This window comes from Tachypleus tridentatus, chromosome 9 (genome assembly GCF_004210375.1).
Source record: "Tachypleus tridentatus isolate NWPU-2018 chromosome 9, ASM421037v1, whole genome shotgun sequence".
NCBI classification, from domain to species: domain Eukaryota; kingdom Metazoa; phylum Arthropoda; class Merostomata; order Xiphosura; family Limulidae; genus Tachypleus; species Tachypleus tridentatus.
In genome coordinates, this window is record NC_134833.1 from 154202639 (window position 1) to 154225135 (window position 22497).

The 22497-nt window shown below is 32.5% G+C and overlaps 1 protein-coding gene and 1 pseudogene across 8 annotated transcripts in view; one reads left to right on the plus strand and one right to left on the minus strand.

The window, feature by feature from the left end:
- The window catches only part of LOC143226703 (uncharacterized), a 65525-nt gene extending 55354 nt beyond the window's left edge, over positions 1-10171 (plus strand). For 6 of the 7 annotated variants that reach the window (XM_076458037.1, XM_076458043.1, XM_076458040.1 and 3 more), the window contains 8 exons: positions 139-267; positions 1516-1716; positions 1936-2072; positions 2842-2934; positions 3301-3373; positions 6132-6258; positions 9284-9405; positions 9688-10171. In XM_076458037.1, the coding sequence (XP_076314152.1) occupies positions 139-267; positions 1516-1716; positions 1936-2072; positions 2842-2934; positions 3301-3373; positions 6132-6258; positions 9284-9405; positions 9688-10080 (1275 nt within the window). In that variant the 3' untranslated portion in view covers positions 10081-10171. The remainder of the gene's footprint in view (positions 1-138; positions 268-1515; positions 1717-1935; positions 2073-2841; positions 2935-3300; positions 3374-6131; positions 6259-9283; positions 9406-9687) is intronic. The other variant, XM_076458041.1, reaches the window with a different exon arrangement.
- Positions 10172-17649: 7478 nt separating this feature from the next.
- Positions 17650-22497, minus strand: part of LOC143226705 (alpha-actinin-like) — a 39742-nt pseudogene continuing 34894 nt past the window's right edge. Inside the window, exons 17-23 of the transcript XR_013014715.1 lie at positions 22155-22239; positions 21033-21232; positions 20663-20716; positions 20382-20450; positions 19244-19402; positions 18405-18563; positions 17650-18273 (exon numbers count right to left, since the gene is read on the minus strand). The product of XR_013014715.1 is annotated as an alpha-actinin-like (transcript). The remainder of the gene's footprint in view (positions 18274-18404; positions 18564-19243; positions 19403-20381; positions 20451-20662; positions 20717-21032; positions 21233-22154; positions 22240-22497) is intronic.

A 22497-nucleotide genomic window follows, 5' to 3' on the forward strand; every position in this document is an offset into this window, starting at 1 on the left:
TGAGTTTGAATTGATTCAAAATGGATAAATTACTTTGGAGTGGAAAAGTTGAAGCAGGTTGGAAAGTTAAATAATGTAACAAGGGTAGATAGGAATTGTTTGGTTGTCTTCAGATGTGTAACAAATGTTTCTTAACAGGAAAGATCAGAGAAAGAAATATTTTCACAAGAAGAACTAGAGAAGCTGAGAGAGATACTGGACCAGGAAAAACATCTTGTAGACAAGCAAAGTTTTGTTGACCTGCAGTGTAAATATTGTGAGCTGAAAGTGAGTGATGCACAACTGGTGTAGAGTTAATGGTTGATATTCAGGTTAAAAGGTTAATGAACTGAATTTGTACATGTGAAACATTCCTAGTATGTGTTTAGAAACTATCCAAGTATGTATAAATTAGAAAGTAATATCTACTTAAGAAAGTAAGTAATGTTAAAAACAAACATGTAAATAATCGGGTTGAATTATATCGTTTTATATTCTTGTTAGGACATTAAGCAGCTGTTTATAACCTCTAATTTAAATTAAGTTTGTCTTTTGCAGGTTATTTCAAATTTTTCAACATGTTAAAACTGTTGGCATGAAATATATTAACAGCACTTTCTTTTACAGTTGATTAGGCACGTTAAATGTATTTTTCATAGGTAAAGTTTTGTTAATTTCTGCAAACTGTAACTTGTATTTAGTTCTAAATAGACTAAAATTAAATAAACTAAACCTTTATTGAGTTTGAATTGATTCAAAACGGATAAATTACTTTGGAGGTAATTTGGGGGTAGTTGATTAATTATGTTAAATTATAGTATTGAGGACTTGTACATTTATTTATTACTAAAAACAGCTTCATGGAATAAGGATATGTAAGAAGTGGATTAACAACAGTTTTGAGATTTTTTACAGACATTACTTGTCCATAAAGAGTAATTTCCTAGTTTGAATCTATTACTTTAAAAATATTCTAGATTATTTAATAATACATTAATTGAGTAATGCCTTTTTTTTTCTAATATTTATTGTTCTCCTATGTTTCTAGCCACAGCACAGTGGCTCACAGAACATCTCTGTTTTTTTTTGTTTTTTTCAAGTATAACTTTCAGTTTGTAGCTCCATCTCTTGACCAATTTGAGATCTGATTACAGCTTTGGACTCAGGAGATCATATCACTTTTTATTGATGTATTTGACCATGCCCAAGGTCTCATAGATTAATTTATTCTAATCTTGTCTGAAAGAATTTTAACTTGAGAGTAAAGCTAGTAGAAATCTTAATGAGTAATAACAAATCAGGCATGTGCTTGTCACATGCTTGGTATTGCTAGTGCAGAAGAATATAGGTAATAAAAAGAAATAAAGGTGTTGGAACTTAAGTGACTGTATAAAGTTTTATGGAAATAATACCATGGGTGTGTGTGTGTGTGTGTGTGTGTGTATATATTGAAGTTCATCTCTGATCTCTGCTTATTAATCAACATTATCATAAAATAAATTGTTGTTATTACACCAACTATTGTGATTTGAGCAGGAAGAGTGGAACAGCTTGAAGGAAAGTTTTGACAGTCTGCAGGTGGAACATAAAAAATTGCAAGCAGCCCATAAGTCTCTCAGAACAGAGGACAGCAACTTGAAGCTAGAAAACACTAGGCTTAAAGGAGATCTTGTAGAGTTTCAAGATCAAGCTGCTACTTTGGACATCCAGGTTTCAAAGCTCATCGGGTATTGTAAAGTACGTTTAGAATATTTCGTACACTTCACCACACTTGAAGTATTTGCAGTTTCTCAATTGAGTTGAAAAATTGGTTTATTTATTATGTTTAGTATCTTGAAAGTGAATACTTAGTTCTTTTCTAGGCCTTGTGTCAGGTTACTGGTATGAAAAATGAACACTTAATTTCTAATTCTCAGTTTGGTTGTATTATAAGTGAAACTTCTGTTTCTTTTCTAGGCCTTGTTTCAGGCTAATGGTATTGAAAATGAACAAGGAACTCTTGTAGACCAAATTTTCAGTCTTCTTGCTGACTATCAGAATTACTTAGTTTCAATGAGCGGGGACTCATTTCCATCTGTCACAGAAACAGAATTGTGAGTTGTTTTTTTATCTGTTCTTCAACATTTGAGGTTTATATACTTTTGTTTATATATTAAATTAATGTTTTAGTATCTTCTATTTGTTTCGTTCCAGTGGAAATCCTGGTTTTGGATTTTTATTACATTTTTATGTTTTACTAGGATGTTAGTAATAATAATATTCGAATGTTTTAAACAGTGTATGTGTAAATAAATATGGATGCCCATTATCCAAAACTAATCTGATGTGACTGTGTTGAAAATCAAATAATTCTTTTCACATTTTGTTATTGTCCAGTTACTGTTGAGAAATGAATTTTAACAAATAAGCATCTGGGATAATTATGATCTCTAATAGGTGTCATACGTACTACTTGTGACCTGTAATAGGTATAATATCTAATATTTATCACCTGTACTTAATACCATTAATAATAGTTATCTGTAATAATTAGCATTTGTAATAATTGTCTTCTGTAATCTTTGTTGACCTAAAGATGACCTGGGAAGGTCGAAATGTTGTTTGCTACTTATCAGTAAAAGTGTTAATACCTATACCAGCAGTTCTAAAATACATGTCTTCTGTAACAGTCAGCATATGTTGTAATTATTAAAGATGGAGTTTACATCTGTTCAAGTTCCATTTCTTTCTGTGGTGAAAGTGTTCAACTAATGGCATTTTATGAATCGTACATCTGAGTAAAACTATGAAACAATTGTATAAAACAAATGAATAAAAGAAAATCATTACTGTAAACCTGAATGTGTGTATTATTGATTGCAGAGGAAGAAGACTTTATGTGTTAACACAAGAGAAAAAGAAAGGAGACAAATTGGTCTCAAGACTTCAACAAGAACTTAACGACATTGATAAAAGGTTCGTGTTTTTTTTTTGCCTGCTGTAGAATTATTCCAAAGTTGTATGCACTTCCTCTCATCAAAAGTTTTGAGAATTTATTGAAAAAATAATTTTATAATTTTTTACAACTAATACACTATAGTTTTATCATTTTATTTTCCTCAGATATTCTGAAATTCCACTAATGTATTAACATCAGATGTTTCAAAATATGTTTTCATCAGCATGAGAATCAGTGCCTTTTTATTATTTTTATGGTAGTAAGTAGTGTGTTAAAAACCTTGTGGAATAAAACTATTGTCCATAACTTATGTTGGTACAAATAATGTAAGGTGTTTAAATTTTATACCAGGTAATTGTTTTACTGTATAATTTCATCAACAGAGTTAACAGAACTGTTGCATTTACTCCTGTTATGAGAAGAACAAGATCTGAACAATTGTCCAGGTTCCAGAGGGTAAGTTAATGTTTTGTTCTTCGCTGTTCTTGTGCCGATATAAAACAAACCTTACACCTCTGGACAAGTTTGTGTGCAGAATTTAATCTTGTATTTCTGTACTTTAATCAAAGTTTTATTGTAGGTTAATTGGAAAAGAGTGATATAGCAACAAAATTTGACACTGTTTATCAATATACTTACAGAACTGAAATTGTTATAATTTCCGATCAGAGCTATCTATCCAGGTGTATCAAACCAAAGTTTTTTCCGGCATGTAGTGTAGATAATTTATTACACTGGTCTAAATGGGAATGTTCAGTATTGAATAAGAAAACCATGTAATGATTAGAGTGCAATAATTCATCATTTGAATACCCTTGCTGTTTTTAATACTTTATCACAGCTGATAAAAATCATACAATTTGTTTTATATATGTTAATTTGTGAACCAAATAAAAAACTCAGCTGGTTAGAAAAGAGCAGCCAAAGTGTTTCCCAGATTTAATATTGTCTTCTGGTTTACGTGTTCTTCACAAATTATGTTATTGTATTGTACTCCAACTGGTATTAATCAAACATTATCAATGAGGATTTTGTTTAGGAATGATCAGTAGTCTGAACCTGTTATTACAATAATATAATCAGGAGGTTACATTTAGTTTAGAACAACTACACGACCTCTTCAGAAAGGAGAAGATTGATGATCTAGCATGTGAAACGATGAATATAATTGTTTGTCACAGGTGGAGCGAAAGAGTCGAAACACTTTTGAAGTGACTGTTAAAGTAGGCACCATTAAGTTATAAATAATTCAAAATATAGTTGATATGTTACTGGTAGGGTTGTTGTGTTAGAAGTATAGGATAGCATGTGATAGGCAGAATGCTGAAACATGAGGCCTCTAATATATATTTGGGCTTCTTATTGAAGTAAAAATAGATCAACTTTAATGTACTTTAACTTTATTCGCTGACCAATCAGAAAACAGACACAGTAAAGTTATATATTTAGTGTGGCAATGACCAGTCTATGTACAGATTATAAAGTAGGATACAATGTAACTTTCATGAAACAATCATTTAGATCCTTAACAGGATCTGTTACAGAGAGAAACATTTCAAACTGAATGTAGTTAATTAGAACAAAGAAATCTTCTTTGAAAATACATTCTATGGAAAATTGAGATACGTAATATTCCAAAACAGTTTGGTATTTTCTAGTTATTTTTAATATACTATAATCCTGAAGTGTAATTTAACAAATAATGGAAAACCTGCCCTAAAGTAACAACAGTCATGACACCCTAACACATAAAGTAACTGTAAAACTGAAGTAACAACAGTCAAGATACTCTAACACATCAGGTAACTGTAAAACTGAAGTAACAACAGTCAAGATACTCTAACACATCAGGTAACCGTAAAACTGAAGTGATAACATTCATGATACTCTAACACATCAGGTAACTGTAAAACTGAAGTGATAACATTCATGATACTCTAACACATCAGGTAACTGTAAAACTGAAGTAACAACAGTCATGACACTAACACTAAGTTTAAAACCTGTATTCTTTATTACAACAATTTTGACTTGGCATTAATAAACATCACCAATTCTGAAACAGATACCCAGAAGTTCATGGCATAATAACTGTAAAATATGTGTTTTTCCAGTTTTTTATTTGTAATTCCATCGAATCCCGACAGAATATACCTGTTACAATGATGTGCTTACTTCATGTGTCCAGTGATCTGAGGGAAGATACTGTTTAATAGATAGTATTTACCTCACTCTATTTCATATGTAAAACTCACCCATGTTTTCCTTCTACTAATTTAGATAAAAAAAAAAAGTGCTGTCTCTCATACCTTTCACCTGAGGGCAAAATATGGTCATAGTGTTAATATAGGCATCAAGTTATAAAACTTAAGTTGTGAACACAAAATTAATTGCAAAACAATTACTTTAGTAAAATAAACAAACATGGATAGAAACTCGTTAAATTAATTTGTTTCATTTCTACAGATTACAAATAATGTAACTAATTGACAATTGTCTCACTTATCCTTAAAAACTCATTCAGGCAAGTTGAAAGTCATAAGGAGTTGTACATTTTGAAACCACTTAAGGAAGTTGTTGGATGAATAGGCTGCCAATAAAGTAAATCATTACAGATTTCCAGAGGATATTATTTACAATTTTGTATGTTTCAAAAACATGAAAATGTAAAACAACAAACAACAACAACATCTGGATGTTAGTTCATAACATTCTTAGCTGTATAAATTACTGTTTTTAAACTATTTGAGTCAAAATAAAGCCTCCAGTGAATGTACAAATGAAGATTAATTCAGGAACAAGTTGTACATGTGCAGGCTTGAAAGTTAATAACTTTGACCATTTGAATAATGATTTCAATGGAACGGAAAGTCAAATATCAACAGTTAGGGCTATCATTTCAACTTTTTCTAATTACTTCATGAAAAACAACTGTTAATAAAACTTATAACAAAAGGAAATTTAAAATCTACACATTTCTTAAACCTATCTGGGAGAAAACCTCTGGAGATACTTTAAAAATTATGCCATTGTCATCAGTAACTCCCCTCCCCCATAATTTCCAGGCTGCAAAGCATTAAAAAAGGTGTGAAAAGACGTAACAAATAAGATATACCTTGTAACCTGAGAGTCAAACTCTGTTTAAGTAGACTTAACTGGTTTTTTCCTTGACCATGCTTTGTGCTACAAAAGTATACTACTAATCTTTTTGAAGGGTCGATCCTACCAGGATAAGGGTAAAGTAAGAAGTGCAAACCTGGAGATAACCTTTAACAACAGCAGCCGTAATCCGTGTGACATTTTTGAAGGCAGTGGACTAGTAGGCAGTAATCTTAGAGGTGGTATGTTTTTAGCTTCATGAATAAGTTAAGGATATTTCAACTAATAGTGAATTCTTTTTTTATGTTTTACAATATCATGATTTGTGGTAAACAAAACAACAGCTTTATCTGTATTGAGGAAGTCAGCCACCAGGTGGTTTTTAGCTTATTACTGTTAATTATATACACACGTTTTTAATGTTGGCTGGATTGAAACCAGTTGTTTCATTTCAGTATTTCTCATAAGAGTAAGATTTAATTGCTGAACATCGTGATATATAAGGGAAGTTATGGATTTGTAGTTACTCAGTTCATTGTAACGTGAGAAGTTAGCATGTCGAGCTACTAATGCTGACCTTTTATTATCTAATCATTAAAATATTTGTAGTGAAATTGTTTTAAGATGTTGAAACTCTTCATACTATTCAAATGTTGATGATTTGTGAAAATTTACAAATAATTTTTTAGTTGCACGTATGGTGTGAAAATTGACTGTATATTTTGTCTTTGTATGTGTGTGGTACGTAACTGTGGAACCAGTATGGTGTTTTATTATTATTCGGTTATTAATGAAAGATTTTCTTTAAAAAGTTTAACACTTATTAAATTTATAAAAATTGTTCAGAACACTAACTGAATTTTTTTCAAAGCTACAGAAATGTTTACGAGAGAGCCAGTACATGCTTTGTGAGGAATATTGCCCATAGATACCTATTTATATAGCTATGTTAATTAAGCGTCATCATGTCTCAGAATTAATCCTTGTAGTGTTTACTGATAATTTTCAAAAACTTTGTGAATGTATGCTTAAATTATCAAAATTTATAGTGTGACTTTCATGGTTACTTTAATGGTTACATACTGATTGCAATGCAGAGAGTAAGGATAGAACTTGTCTGTTCTTGTTATCACTAGGGTATGGAGGGACCAACCTTGTATTGAATAATTGATGTTCACTTTAAATTTCAATTTTATATAGGGAAGAAAGATAATTTGGAGCAAAGAAATATCACGTGATAAAAAGTTATTGGAATATTTTGAATTAAAAATTAGAACTTTTATTACAACTTGAACTACAAACTACATTTTACTTTTATTACAACTTGAACTACAAACTACATTTTACTTTTATTACAACTTGAACTACAAACTACATTTTACTTTTATTACAACTTGAACTACAAACTACATTTTCATGTCAAGTTTATCAACAAAAGTTTATGTATTTTTAATAGAATATTTAATATAGTTTTTAAAAGGTCGTGACACAGTACGTTTTGGCCCTTGTCCATACATGTAAGTTTAATGAAACCTATGTAATAATTAACAATCCTGATAAAAAGATTGTTATGAAAGATGAACTGTTTATATTACATTTGTCTTAGTTGCTCGGAAAATAGAAAATGTGATTGAAAAAATTAAGTATGTGTTCTGTAGATTTGAATCCCGCAACCGTGTCATCTACATATCTGTACCAGTATAGTGGTGGATGTAATGCTGTGTTAATTGCTTGTGTTTCAACTTGTGTCATAAAAATATTGGCTAGGACTGGTGATACTGGGTTGCCCATGCTTAGGCCATTTGTTTGTATATAGTTTTGGTTGTTAAACATGAAGTTTGTCTTTATTGTGGTGAATTCTATGAGGGTTGCTAACTGGTTACTGGGAATTTCTATAGTTGGGTTAGGGTCTCGGATATAGAGTTCTAAGGCTATCTTGCAGGCTTCAGTGGTTGGAACTTCTGTAAAGAGGGATATAACATCGAAACTAGCCATTAAGGCTTTATGATTAAGTTGATTTAGATTAGACTTGAAATTAAAAGAGTCTTTGATGAATGAGCTGGCTGATGTTGCATATTTGGAGAATGCCCATGCTATGTATTTGCCAAGATTGTAATTAAACGATTCATATGTGGACATTATTGGTCGTAATGGACAATCTGGTTTATGAGGTTTGGGGATGCCGTATATTTGCGGTGTGTGTGAGTCGGTTTTACGTAGGTACGTACCTATATTAATATAATAAAATAAAATTATATATTCAAACATCTAATACCGCCCTCTACATTTCGACACACAGTTACACAACAACTTTCAAATATGTGGTCAGCTTCCGGTCAGTTACCTCTTTCTTTGTGAACCTGACGATGACCGAAGAAGGTCGAAACGTTGTTCGCTCTTCTATGTAAAATATTTTCTCAACCCAAACGAGCCGTTTTTGCATATAAATTTATCAATGGTTACCACTTCAGTGCATAGATGACTTTCTCCTGAACTATGCCAGGTGACTAATGTTTTGAGAAACTGTAACCTTACAGCCAGATCTCCCTTGAATGTATCTAAACTGGTAGATGAAATTCTCGAATAGCAGCTCTTTTGATGGGCTGTAACCTGTACTTTTGTTTATTTTGTAGGTCTTGGTTGGTATAAGGTTTATTCCTGCCTGTTGTTGTTTCTATTGTACTGTTTTAATTTATTTTGGTCATTTATTAGCTGTATACAACACTATGTAACAAAATTCTTACTTTTTCTTGTTCCTGGGCAGCGTGTGTTATTTCCCAGTTGTTTATGCCTAAAGTAAATGGAAAAGACCCATTTTTTCTATTCAAACTTTGCTTTTGTGACCTGGGAGCTTATAACTAAAACATGAAGGGAGACTATATTTGGGGGCTGATACGTGAAAGTGATTTACATTACAGTCGCAAATCTCGAAAAACTACTCACTTCTAAACATTTTTGTATAACTTTAGTATAAATACATGTAAATCTTGATTCATATGTTATTTTATTCAGACCTTATGTAAATGAAAATGTGTAAATTTTCCTGTTTTTACATAAAAAATAGGTTAATTTCTAAACTTCATTATCCAGGTCACAGAAGCAAAGTTTGAAGGGAATAATGGCTGTTTTCTGTATTTTTACAACATAAGTAATTAAGAAATAACATATACTATCTAGAAACACAATTTGTGTTATATAGTGTTATTAGTTTATAGATTTTTGTTTCAAATTCTACTGTGTGTGAATTCTTTTTGTTAAATGTGTTAGACTCTGGCCTACAAAAACGGACCTCGAGTTGGGATGATGATTTTCCAGTTCGAGATGTTGGACCGTTCCTTAAGTTGTCTCAGTCTCAACCCAGCACCCCACAGTCACCCTGCACGAATCAGGTTGGTTGATGTGTGTGTATTTATATGTCTTTAAGAGAAATAGGTGAGTCAGATGTTATGAATGATCTATGACAAACGAGAAAGACTTTCAAGGTTAAATACCTCTTTTATCGTTCAGTTTCTTGTGAAAAAATGGTTTAGATAAAGATTAGTTGTGTCTTTGAAACACATTGAATCCTCTTGAATGGACACAGTATTGTTGTTTCTATGAGCATGTGAAACAGAATGTTGTGCTTAAAGAATAAGATTTTCATTTTTAAACCATGTTTTTATTATCGTCAGGAACTCGATGGACAATCCCCATCGTCAAACCAACCAGCTACATCCAAATCTTCCCACCAAACTACCATCCAGAACCACACAACTGTTAATGTTATAACTAACTTGGGATCACCTGAATCCAAACAGTCTTCTCCATCTAATACAGGTAGTCCTGTGAAGTTAGAAAGATCTGCACTGCGGCAGACACTACCTCACCCCTACTCGTCTGGCAGCAGGGATCCTGGGTCAGCGTTGAGAAGCTCTGTTGACATTGCTAAGGTCCGTAACAGGAACTATGAATTGTCTAAGCTGCATCGCTCTAAACCTGGTAAAGACTCGGAGAATGCCGTTCCAGAGACGGCTTCAGGACATAATACTGATAGTTCTATCTGGTTTGAGTATGGGTGTGTGTAACTCGATGTATATTATGTATGTTGTCATTTATAGTCTGTTAGATGTGATAATGTAGCTTATACCTTAAGTAAGTATTAAAGCTAAAAATAAGTGGTTTTTTTTTTTTTTATACTAGTGAATAGGAGGTGTTGTCTTGTATACATATGAATCGTAATGAGCTATGCCTGTGGTTAAATATGCTGGAAGAGTGCTTGGTTATGCAAATAAGAAACAAAAAGCTAAAATGTATTTTTATTCATCACAACATGCAAGTAATTTTGTTGTCATTTTTTACAGTATTACATGGAAACATTCAATTGATTAACTATGTGTTTACCGTGTTGAGTTAGATCATGATGCATTGTGGCTTTTTAAAACTACTGTGCATTATACGTATATATCCTCAGTTTAAGTGTTATAACCTTCAAAACGAACTGTGTTGATAGAGAAAATGATACACATTTTGTTTATAAGTTCTATTACACTTGGGTATTATTTAAATTCATGTTCCAAAACCTGAAAACCAGAAATACTTAGGTAACTTTTTAATATATATATACACACACGTATATATATAAGAAGCATATTTAGAAGTAGGTTAGATTCTAGTTTGTTTATTTCTATAACATCAAAGAGAATGCTTGTCTAAGACTCTGTCATTCTAACTTAAGAAATAAAACTTTATTTTATTAACTTTCTAGGAGGTACATAATGTATGTAAGTAAATAAACCTTTTGATAAGTTGAAAACACATTAATTTTTTTCCACTATGATTTCCAGAGTGGAGAAAGTTTCTAAAGGGTTTTGATATTCTGAACTATAACTGAATGTTTAATGTTTACTAATATGGCATTTGTATTTGCATGGTCTTTAGATACTCAAGTTCACCAGAGAATTAGGACACTTATGGTGAAAACCATTCTTTATTTGTTTAAAAATGAGTGCAGATACACTTTCTGGATTTCTGTAGATTCCACTTTCAGTCTCTGAGGCACAGTATAGAAAAGTTACTTCAATCCATGGACATCAGTAGAATGAAAAAGCATATTACTACATTTAACAACAACAACTAGGCTGAAAGAAAATTATAGAAAGTGAACAAGAAGAGAAACTAGAATAAGAGAACATTCATTAATACTGTATTTATTTCAGGATTGGAGCATACACTAATATGGAGAGTTTTGTGCAGAGGATGATGAAATTTGCTCTGTTGTACTGGTTCTTCACTGTGGTGGTACATAGAGGAAGTTGTGTTGTACTGGTTCTTCACTGTGGTGGTACATAGAGGAAATTGTGTTGTACTGGTTCTTCACTGTGGTGGTACATAGAGGAAGTTGTGTTGTACTGGTTCTTCACTGTGGTGGTACATAGAGGAAGTTGTGTTGTACTGATTCTTCACTGTGGTGGTACATAGAGGAAGTTGTGTTGTACTGGTTCTTCACTGTGGTGGTACATAGAGGAAGTTGTGTTGTACTGGTTCTTCACTGTGGCGGTACATAGAGGAAGTTGTGTTGTACTGGTTCTTCACTGTGGTGGTACATAGAGGAAGTTATGTTGAACTGGTTCTTCACTGTGGCGGTACATAGAGGAAGTTGTGTTGTACTGGTTCTTCACTGTGGCGGTACATAGAGGAAGTTGTGTTGTACTGGTTCTTCACTGTGGCGGTACATAGAGGAAGTTGTGTTGTACTGGTTCTTCACTGTGGCGGTACATAGAGGAAGTTGTGTTGTACTGGTTCTTCACTGTGGCGGTACATAGAGGAAGTTGTGTTGTACTGGTTCTTCACTGTGGTGGTACATAGAGGAAGTTGTGTTGTACTGGTTCTTCACTGTGGCGGTACATAGAGGAAGTTGTGTTGTACTGGTTCTTCACTGTGGCTGTACATAGAGGAAGTTGTGTTGTACTGGTTCTTCACTGTGGCTGTACATAGAGGAAGTTGTGTTGTACTGGTTCTTCACTGTGGTGGTACATAGAGGAAGTTGTGTTGTACTGGTTCTTCACTGTGGTGGTACATAGAGGAAGTTGTGTTGTGCTGGTTCTTCACTGTGGTGGTACATAGAGGAAGTTGTGTTGAACTGGTTCTTCACTGTGGCGGTACATAGAGGAAGTTGTGTTGAACTGGTTCTTCACTGTGGCAGTACATAGAGGAAGTTGTGTTGAACTGGTTCTTCACTGTGGTGGTACATAGAGGAAGTTGCTACTATCAAATTGATTTCGCACATACAAGATTCCTTCATTACAAAGGACTTCCTCCGAGTTCCTTGTAGTTCTTATCTTGTATGTTTTTATGCATTCAGACTGTGGGGGCTCTTCTTTTGGCAAATCCAAATGTGTTAAAGCGAGTGAATGTTTGGGAATTCTAGTAACCCCTGTGTGCCAGTATAGTTAAGAGATCGGACAACTCGGCACAGCTAATTTCACTATCCTCTGCAAGGCCAGTGTTGATATACAATTATCGATTTTATGAAACCCTGAATAATATTGCACAATCTTCACGTAACTTGCACATTTTTTGATACGTGAAATAATAGTGACAAGTCTTCTAATTTTTGTGGTTTTCTTATTCTAGATTCTCCTTGTATTAACTTTACATACATTTAATTGTTATTAAATGTAACAAGGTAATTTTAGTGACATACAAGGTTTTTATAGTAATATCTATATTCTATTCCAGTTTCTGAAGATGGAATCTTTAGGATTCCAAACCATTATCTACTTCCATCTTTAAATAAACAAACAGTGTCTTAGTTTTTCTCTGAACACATCGATTAGTAATGTATACGTGTTTGTGAAGTGTGCTATTCTCATATTTCCAACAGACAAAATCTAGTGAAACATAAATCAATCTTTATACTGAGAAATATCCTAGGACTATTTATTTTTTTATTTTTCAGTGTTTGTTTTATTATTATTTCAAAGTAACTTTTTATATTAAGTCTTACAATGTTTAGTTACTTGGCTGCTATTATAATTTCATTAAACAGTATGTGCTGTGTGCAAATTGAAAAATATTTCACAATGTTTAATGTAAGACCAGGTACTTCACAAACTGTAATTTCATATTTCAGTTGACAAAAAACTTGTACGTTAGTTGGTACACACTTAAATTTAAGCCACCTGAAGTTCTTGTGGGAGTTGACATATACTGGAATATAGGTCATGTAAAGTTCTCATATGTCCGTTGACACGTGTAAATGGATACCATGTAAACTCTTTATGTGTCAGTTGACACATGTTCGAATGGATATCGTGTAAAGTCCTCGTGAAAAGTTGACGCACGTTTGAATGGATATCGTGTAAAGTCCTCGTGAAAAGTTGACGCACGTTTGAATGGATACCGTGTAAAGTCCTCGTGGAAAGTTGACGCACGTTTGAATGGATACCGTGTAAAGTCCTCGTGGAAAGTTGACACACGTTTGAATGGATACCGTGTAAAGTCCTCGTGAAAAGTTGACGCACGTTTGAATGGATACCGTGTAAAGTCCTCGTGGAAAGTTGACCCACGTTTGAATGGATACCGTGTAAAGTCCTCGTGGAAAGTTGACCCACGTTCGAATGGATATCGTGTAAAGTCCTCGTGGAAAGTTGACCCATGTTCGAATGGATATCGTGTAAAGTCCTCGTGGAAAGTTGACCCATGTTCGAATGGATATCGTGTAAAGTCCTCGTGGAAAGTTGACCCATGTTCGAATGGATATCGTGTAAAGTCCTCGTGGAAAGTTGACGCACGTTTGAATGGATACCGTGTAAAGTCCTCGTGGAAAGTTGACGCACGTTTGAATGGATACCGTGTAAAGTTGACGCACGTTTGAATGGATACCGTGTAAAGTCCTCGTAGAAAGTTGACGCACGTTTGAATGGATACCGTGTAAAGTCCTCGTAGAAAGTTGACGCACGTTTGAATGGATACCGTGTAAAGTCCTCGTGAAAAGTTGACGCACGTTTGAATGGATATCATATAAGGCCCTTGCTAAAAACTTGTGAAGCCAGGTCATGTTACATACAAGTAATTTTAGTTAGTTTCAAATGATTTTTGTATGAAATTTTTCCTATACATTTCCATATGTGTGTGTGTTGCTTAAATTAAATAATTGGTGTTCAGGGTTATGTTATACAACCAACACATTTTACCAATAACACTTCTGAGTGTTAATCATGTATATATAATTTAATTGCACCTGTCATAGTGTGGTTATTCAAGTTTCCTTTTATATACTTGCTGAAATAATATACTTTATGATGTATGTTTTTTCTTGTACTTAGCAGAAAAAAATATATATTTAATACAAACCATTTTAAATAATTAATATAATGTTTGATAATTATTCCAGAACTTGAGTGTTATATTTCTTGAAGTTACCTAGTCTGCTGTTCCTGTTCTAAATATGCATTTCTTATGTTTCTTGTACTTGGGTTATCGAACATTTGAGCTTGCATCTTTCCTACCAAAGAATTTTTAATTTTCAGGAGACTAAGTAAGTTATTTTATTCCCATGCTGTTTTTGCATGTTTGAGATTTATTTGAAAAGCAGGCTTAAGAAAGTTCTTATAAAGAAAAGACACAGACGAGTGTTTTATGGCATCAAGAATAATGGTTTAAAAGAAAAAAAACTGGAAAGTGAAACAGTATTTTGGATCTTTTAAGGTCATGTGGTAGTTACAGTTAGACTGGTATGTTTTGATCTTCATTAATAATGAAGGAAGAAGAAAATAGGAGGATTCTCCAAATTTTAGATACAGTTAGAACAAACTGCTGCCATCTATTGAGAATTAGCATAACTTTATCAGTATTCACTTATTGCATGTCGCACACTCTTGTAATATGATTTATTACTAAACTTTAAACACATACACATTTATTGTCCTGATTCTGTGATGACTGAACAAATGAAAAACATGGCAATTAAAAAAAAACTTTAAAAAGTCCAAATTTTTCCTTTTGACTTATTGACGTTTGAACTATGAAACCTTCTGCCTTATGAAAATAATTTAGATTTTGTCAGTGACATTCCATATCCTGAAACTCGAGATCTGATCTGAAGCATTCCAGTTTTTTTCTAGAACCCTTTCTATAGATTTATGTCCATGTAGTTCACAGTTGTTACTTAAAGATAATTTTTCTAGTAACAGCATTGTTTTATAACTCATGGCTTTTGTGTGAAGTATTTTCTCTGTATTGGGTAATATATTTTATTTGTACAACTTGTGAAACATTCCACATCCAATATTGTACCAAAACATTCCCATTTTGTTTACTTAGGAAGTCTGAAAATACGAACTGATTCAAAGGTTTAAAAATTGAAAGAAAAAAGATGTTACAGTGAAGTGTTCTGTGTTTCTTGTGGCTTTTGGTTTATTATTTATTTTAACATTTTACCATGTCGAAGCTATGTAACTTTCATTTTTTATATATGGTAATTTTGGAATATGATTTGATGTTTATATATATATATAAATAAATGCTTTTCTTCAGAAGTGTTGAAGTAACCAACAAAACATTCTTGATGAATTTACAAGTCTCTTCAGTATTTTTAGATTTACTAATTTTGAGTTAGTTTTTCATATTACTTAAGTTTTTAAGTTTTAACAGAATAGACATTAGCGTGCTTCATCATTCTAGATGGACAAACACATGAAGTAAACTCTGTGTAATGTTATTAGTTCAAAAAGACAATGATGAGGTTGTCTCTGAAGAAATAAAAACTCAACCATATGTTACTGTCAAATAGTTCTAATTCATAGTTTTAAATGTTCTTTAGAAGTTTTCTGAAACACAGTTAACATAGTATTTGCCAACTTTTATTTAAACAGAGATATCTCCAACATGTTATGGTTACTTTAACAAGATAAGTTTGTGTATATACATTACATCTTTAAAAACAAAGTTGATCTTTGTTTGTGGTTGGGTAGAATGTTGATATTAACCTCTCATTTTGAACTCTGCAAGAGTTTGAATTTTTTATATCATAGGTAGATGATGACTGTTAATGGTTGTAAGAACAAAGTCGACGTGAGTTTTATAATGTTCTTTTGTTGAAATAGATTTCGTTTCATGTGTCATCAAGCTTTTTAACATTTACCATTTGACTAATTATGATGTTCTATGTTTTTGTAATTTGAACTGTGACTGGGCTTTGTGACCTTTTAAATAAAATATTAAAAGTTAGTTGTTATGTAGTTTTATCAAAGAACTTGTAATATATATATATATATATAGGTGTTTCTTTTCAAAAGCAATAACATACTTTAAGCAGTTCACAGTATGTTTGTACCATAGAAACTGGAAGTTTAACCCTATAATGACCAGCAAGAAAAATAAATAGTTCCAGACAAATGTGTTGAAGTGGTGGAAGGTTTGTTGTAATTTATCAAAATTTTTAAAATATCAGCTGATGGATTAGTCCGATTTCTCCTTTAGAGTATTTAGTCCGATTAGAGTATTTGAGGACAGTAAAATTGAGATAATAGTTTAAACAATACTTCCAGTGTCTGAGAAAACAGCTCACAGAGAAACCAAGTTGTAAATGTTACAAAACGTAATGTGATCTTGTATTATGTTTATAATAGCTGCAATCAGTTCTGTGTATTCTTAATCGGTTAAAGGATGTTTAACAACCTTTGTGTGAAATAATGCTACTAAATAACAGTGTGAGTGTTGAAGTAACAACTGGGCGTGTTTAGTGTACTAGATTACAGTGATTTACTAAAGGCAGTCTGTTTTTGGTTTATTTACAGTTCTTAATGTGAACGTGCACTAAGTCTATTGTTACACACAAAAACAAAATTCAGGTCCTTCTGTTGATTGTTACTGTGGTATGTTTGTTAAAGAAAATCTCACACAATGTATATGTACTTGTTGAATTATGCAGTCTTGTAGTTTTGAGCATAGTGACTTCATTGTTTTCAATCAGTTGTTGGAAAATGTGTTTTTATAAATCAAGTGATGGGGTAAAATGATTAACAAATAATATGTTACAGATTTGTAAAAAGTAACAACCATGTGGTTCTTGATATTGAAATATGTTGAAATCCATCATGACAAAACTTTTATTATGAATAAGTTTAATCTGTAGGATTGTTTAAACAGTTTTGTACAAGGGGGTGATGGACTAGAGATGGGGAATATTTTCAGTTTTCCATTTTGTCTGGAACAGTGTAAATGTTTTCATCTTAATTTTCAGTATCTTTTTCTATGTTAATAAACATCAACTCCATTTCTGGTCAGTTATTTAAAATGAACTTTGTGTAATTTGAAGTGTTATTTTGATGTGAAAAAGAGCAAATAAAAACTTGCAGAAAAAAATTGACTACCAACTACCCAGTTTTTAAATGAAATATTGTTAATATTACTAGATCTACAGTATTCTGCTGAACTAAAACTGGTTAAGGTTTTGTACTTTTAAGAACAAGATGATGTCTCAGTAAAAGCTAAACCTATATGCAAGATTTCCAAAGAACTCTATTTATTAATTGCTAATTCTTTAATATCTGATCATTGAATATTCCTTATACCAACTTATAGCTGTCCTAGATATATAAATACAGTTATACTCTGAACATTACAAGCAAAAAAATAGTGCTACACTCAACTGGGAGGAAGTATTTATTTTGGTATCTTTGTGAAGCTGAATAACGACACTATAAACCAACCAGTCATTTCAATCAAAACATCACTTCTTGTGACAAGGGTCTGCACGTTAAGTAGTTTTTGTCTACATTATTATGAACTGACTCCCCTATCCCAAATGGACAAAAATACATCAAAAAGCAACAAAAATTATCAACTGCATAAACTTGTTATGAGGCAATTAGACTTTACTTACAACACTAGAGAGAGCACTTCCTATGACACTTGTAGTCTGACACATTAATCCTCACCTGTTGAGGAACACACAGAACAAAAGACAAAAACAGGGAGAAAAAAAAAATCACAACATATTAATGCCAGCAGTGAGATTCAAGCTGCCACCATGGGGAAGGAAAAGACTTGTTCATGAACCATAACAAAGAAGCTACTACTGTGACTGCCCAGCTATGGTGGTGGTGCAGAATGAATTACAGGTCACTTTCCCCATAAAGTGAGGTTGAGAAAGACATGTAATCCAAGGCTCCAGGTGCAGCCCCAGGTCCTTTGTAAGGTGGCATTCTCTGGATACAGTAATCAGCTTGATCCGGTGGAAGTTCCCTCTTTAGTTCGTCAGGCATGATGTAAGGCTGGAAAAAAAGGAGGTTATTGAAAACACAGGTAGGTACTATACAGAAATAGGAGGGTTACTGGTTCATATATTGTATCATACACAACCGAGTTAAGAAAGTCTGTTTAACAATCCTGAAACATTTCTAACCTTGTCTCCAGCCAAGATACGGAAGGATTCAATAATTTGTTCTGCTGTGTCAGTATCAGAGCTTTCTTTTGTCATGAAGTCCAAAAACACTTCAAACTGGACCATGCTTGTGTTATTGGGATCCACGATATTCATAATCCTACGGAACTCTGCTTCTCCCTAAAAGTACAGAACATTCTCTAGGAAACATATTATAGGGTATATAGAACGTTTTCTATGAAGTGTATGAATGTTTTATTACATTTACCACAGAATTTTTAATTTACAGTAACGGATGCACTAGTTCAATATTTATTAAACTGGTAATTATGTTAACATTAGGGGTATGTCTATTTTCTTGAATATTGGTCACACAAAAAATCAGACAGTTTACTTTCAAAAACCTTTGTTCAGAAGGAATTTTAATATTCAATGTTGAGAAAATTCTTAAGGGAAGAAAGGAAAAAAGTGTACACAATGGAAGAACTATTGAACCTGGAATCGATGCCATACTTAATAAATAACAAGCGCGCTTTTGAGTCAGTTTGATTCTAGAGAGTGTGGCCATGCTTACACTCAGAAGCTTCTACAAGCTGACCGCTACTCATTTTATTTACCTAATACACCATTTGTTTAGAATATATATAAATTAATTTATATGCTAATATATTCATTAAATTATTAAACAGTAGAATACTAACAGTTAATCTGAAAACAGTAATAATGTGAGACTATATTTTTAACATTCCTTTTTACATTTTAATGGAAATTTCAAAATCATACACAAGTTACTGTATCACATTACTTCCTGTAATAAATTATGATACTCTCCACAGAATGTGATAGTTCTCTGAATTTACCTGTCTGTCATTTCTGATGTTAAATCCTAAGCTGACAAGACAAGATTTGAACTCTTCCGGAGTCAACCGTCCTGATCTAGTCTTGTCAAAGTGGTTGAACGAAGTACGACACTCATTCAGCTGTTCTTGTGTGATTCCTTTAGAATCTCGGGTGAGGATCTGAAGCAGAAAAAATGGTATACAATTATGTCTTTCATATAACAAAGTGTGTTACCAGTTAATTACTATTAACCAAGTTTTGAGATATTTTGCTTCTAGAGTGCAGGGGTTCAATGGATGGAACCTCCCTTACTGCTATCAGAATGTAACATTCTGATAGCTTTGTGGGTGTTTTTTGGTAACAAAGATCATTTGTTCCTCATAAATTCTGAGTTACACTTACTTCATTAAACTGATTTTTAGTCTACAACTTTAAGAGTGCTTGGCCTTAAATGTCTGCTACAATTTAGTCCATCATTATCGAAATATCTTAGTGATAGACCTTCTAAACTTACATTTTTCATAATTAAGTTTCTTTCGTTACAACAAATTTAATACAAAATTCATTCAGTTCTGTTTAAAATCCAACAGTATTCTTGGTACAGATTACAACTTGAAAACTTTTACAAGTATCATAAATGTTCACATCCTTATTTTGATTCCTTGATATGTTTGGAGTGAAAGTAAATAACTTTAGCATATTGGTTTTACCACATGTTAATTTAAGCTCTGATTATGGATAGTGAAAACTGGTTATGAAACAGTGGGGTGTGTGATATGATGTAACATTACTAGTTAAGATATATTACTTTAAGTTAAAGATACAACTATCTTGGATATTACTGTTACTAAACTTTCGTTAGGCTTACAATTTTTAATATTATTGTCCAACTTGTTAATAAATAATTAAATAGTTGTGTAGAAAAAAGTGCTAAATGAACTGACACAAACGTCAACAATGATATTTAAGTAATGTTGCTAGGAAGACCTGTGATATTTTAAAATAACTCCAACATCCCATGAGTAGTATGATGAAAAACAAAACAAAATGTGACTTAGAAGCTTAGGATGGAACAGAAATACTGTGGTCAAAGTGAACTTTGAGATCTTCATGTAACTCGTATGTTACAGGAATAAAACTTCAGAGTTTAATTCTCACCTGGTTCTCAATTTCATTTGTTGTACGATGAATGGACGTCAGCAGCTGTTCCCAACCTACTCTTAACGTCTGTTAGAAACAAAATTAACAGTTAGACTATTTGAAAAAGGTGTAATGTATGATAGAGACTAAAGAAACATGAAATACAGCGGAATAAAACAGTTAGAAGCATCAATTAAATTTACAAAGCCAGTTATACATGTATAGTCATTACAGCTCACAGGAAGGGAACTGTTGAGAGAATGAGTTGTCACAGTTTATTTTTAAGTGTAATCTCCTACCTCCATACTGTACTGAGTGTAGCGATTTTCATAAATCATGGCTTCTTGCACCTCCTGTAAAGAAAGCAGGACAGAGTTATGATTAAATACAAATATAAATCATGACAAGTTCAGCTCGAAAACATAAAACTCAATGACAAGAGACTATTACGTTGTTTGACATATTTAAAGTGGAAGAAAGAAAATTCTTTACAAAATAATGGACACGATGTATTACAAAATTCAGTTTCTATATGAAAAGGTAGAATGAACTTCTCCTGTAAATTAAGTCAAAATGAAAAGTGAATGTCTTCCTGTATCTATAATTATCATTTATTTTATTTAAACAACTACCATGTTAAACTGGTTTAAAAAAGGAACTTAATATCACCTGGTTGAACTTCTCAAGTTCATCAATGTGTGAACGGTATTGTACTACACTCTGTTCCATCTGTTTAAGTTTGTTCAGCTGATCTTCTAGTGTACCTTGCATACCCATTCCAGCTGCTAAAACAGCGTCAATCTGGTGTTCTATCCAAGGTCCAACAACGTTAGCCTTCTCGGCAAACTTGCGTCGCAAACGTTCGTTAGCTAAGTTCAAATTAAGGAACCAAAGTAATAGCAAAGAGTCATTTGTACAGTACAAAGATGGAAAACCTTGGAAGCATATGCATATACACTTGTAAGTAAACAATTTAGATGCTCCCAGTGTGTAGTGACATAAGACAATTTACACTGAAACTAATTGTAACTGTTTTCTGAACGTAATCATGCTAACATTATTGTGAATAACTAACTTTGGGTTTAGCCTTTACCGACATTAAAACACACTCATAATCTATGAGGACTGAAACAACTGTACTTATAAATAATTTCATAAAGTTCGAAATTATATTACAGATGACATCAGGTATTTTGTAGATAAAAGTATTATTGAAATTACAGATGACATCCAGTACTTTGTAGATAGAAGTATTATTGGATATTTAACAGTTGTGTAAATAAAACTAGTGTAGTGGGTGAATAAATGAAATGATAGATATTAAAGAATGAAAGTTCTAAGCTAACACGTGACATGTACACGTTTAATCATCAGAAATGATAAACAACGCTGAAGTCAACAAAAATCTTGTATGTAACAGAGCTTTTATCTATGCTCAGGTATGAAACATTAGGTATATTATTTATCTTTTTAAATCTGGAACCTGTCACCATGATATATTAGAAACAGCCAGTGACGTAAGTATATCCAAGCTCATCAGGAGCCTAAATCATAACTACAATTATAGAGAAATGAATGTAGGGGGGGTATTTCTTGTAGCTATGCCACTGATAACAGCAATGTATAGGTAATATTTTATACGTCACTTATTTATGTAAGCTATAATTGTAGCACTCTGAAGAATTAAGTAACATCTTTTGGTCCACTGTGTATGTAAGATATGGTTATTCATTTCATTTATGGTGTCATTCAGCCTTTCAAGACGTAATTAATCGTAACACAAAAGGATACATTGTTGACGCATCATCTCCGTCTGGAGAACTTGGTCTCGTTTAGGAACCAGCTGTTTAACTTCTCCCCATTTATTGGTAATCGTCTGGAATAACAGTGAAATTTTAAAATGATTAGAAACTTTTTGAAATTCTTAATATTTATAAAAAAACGTATGTCAAAAGATACATTAAAGAAACTGAGTGTGTGTTTAACTTTCCAAAACTTTCTTATTAGAATAATCAATTAATTGCATGTTTAGGATACAATACTGCAGGAAAAAAGATGGTAAGGTTTGTTTTAAATATTTGTGCAAATCTAACTCGAGACTATTTGCTATCTGTAATTTTGAAGTGACAGACTA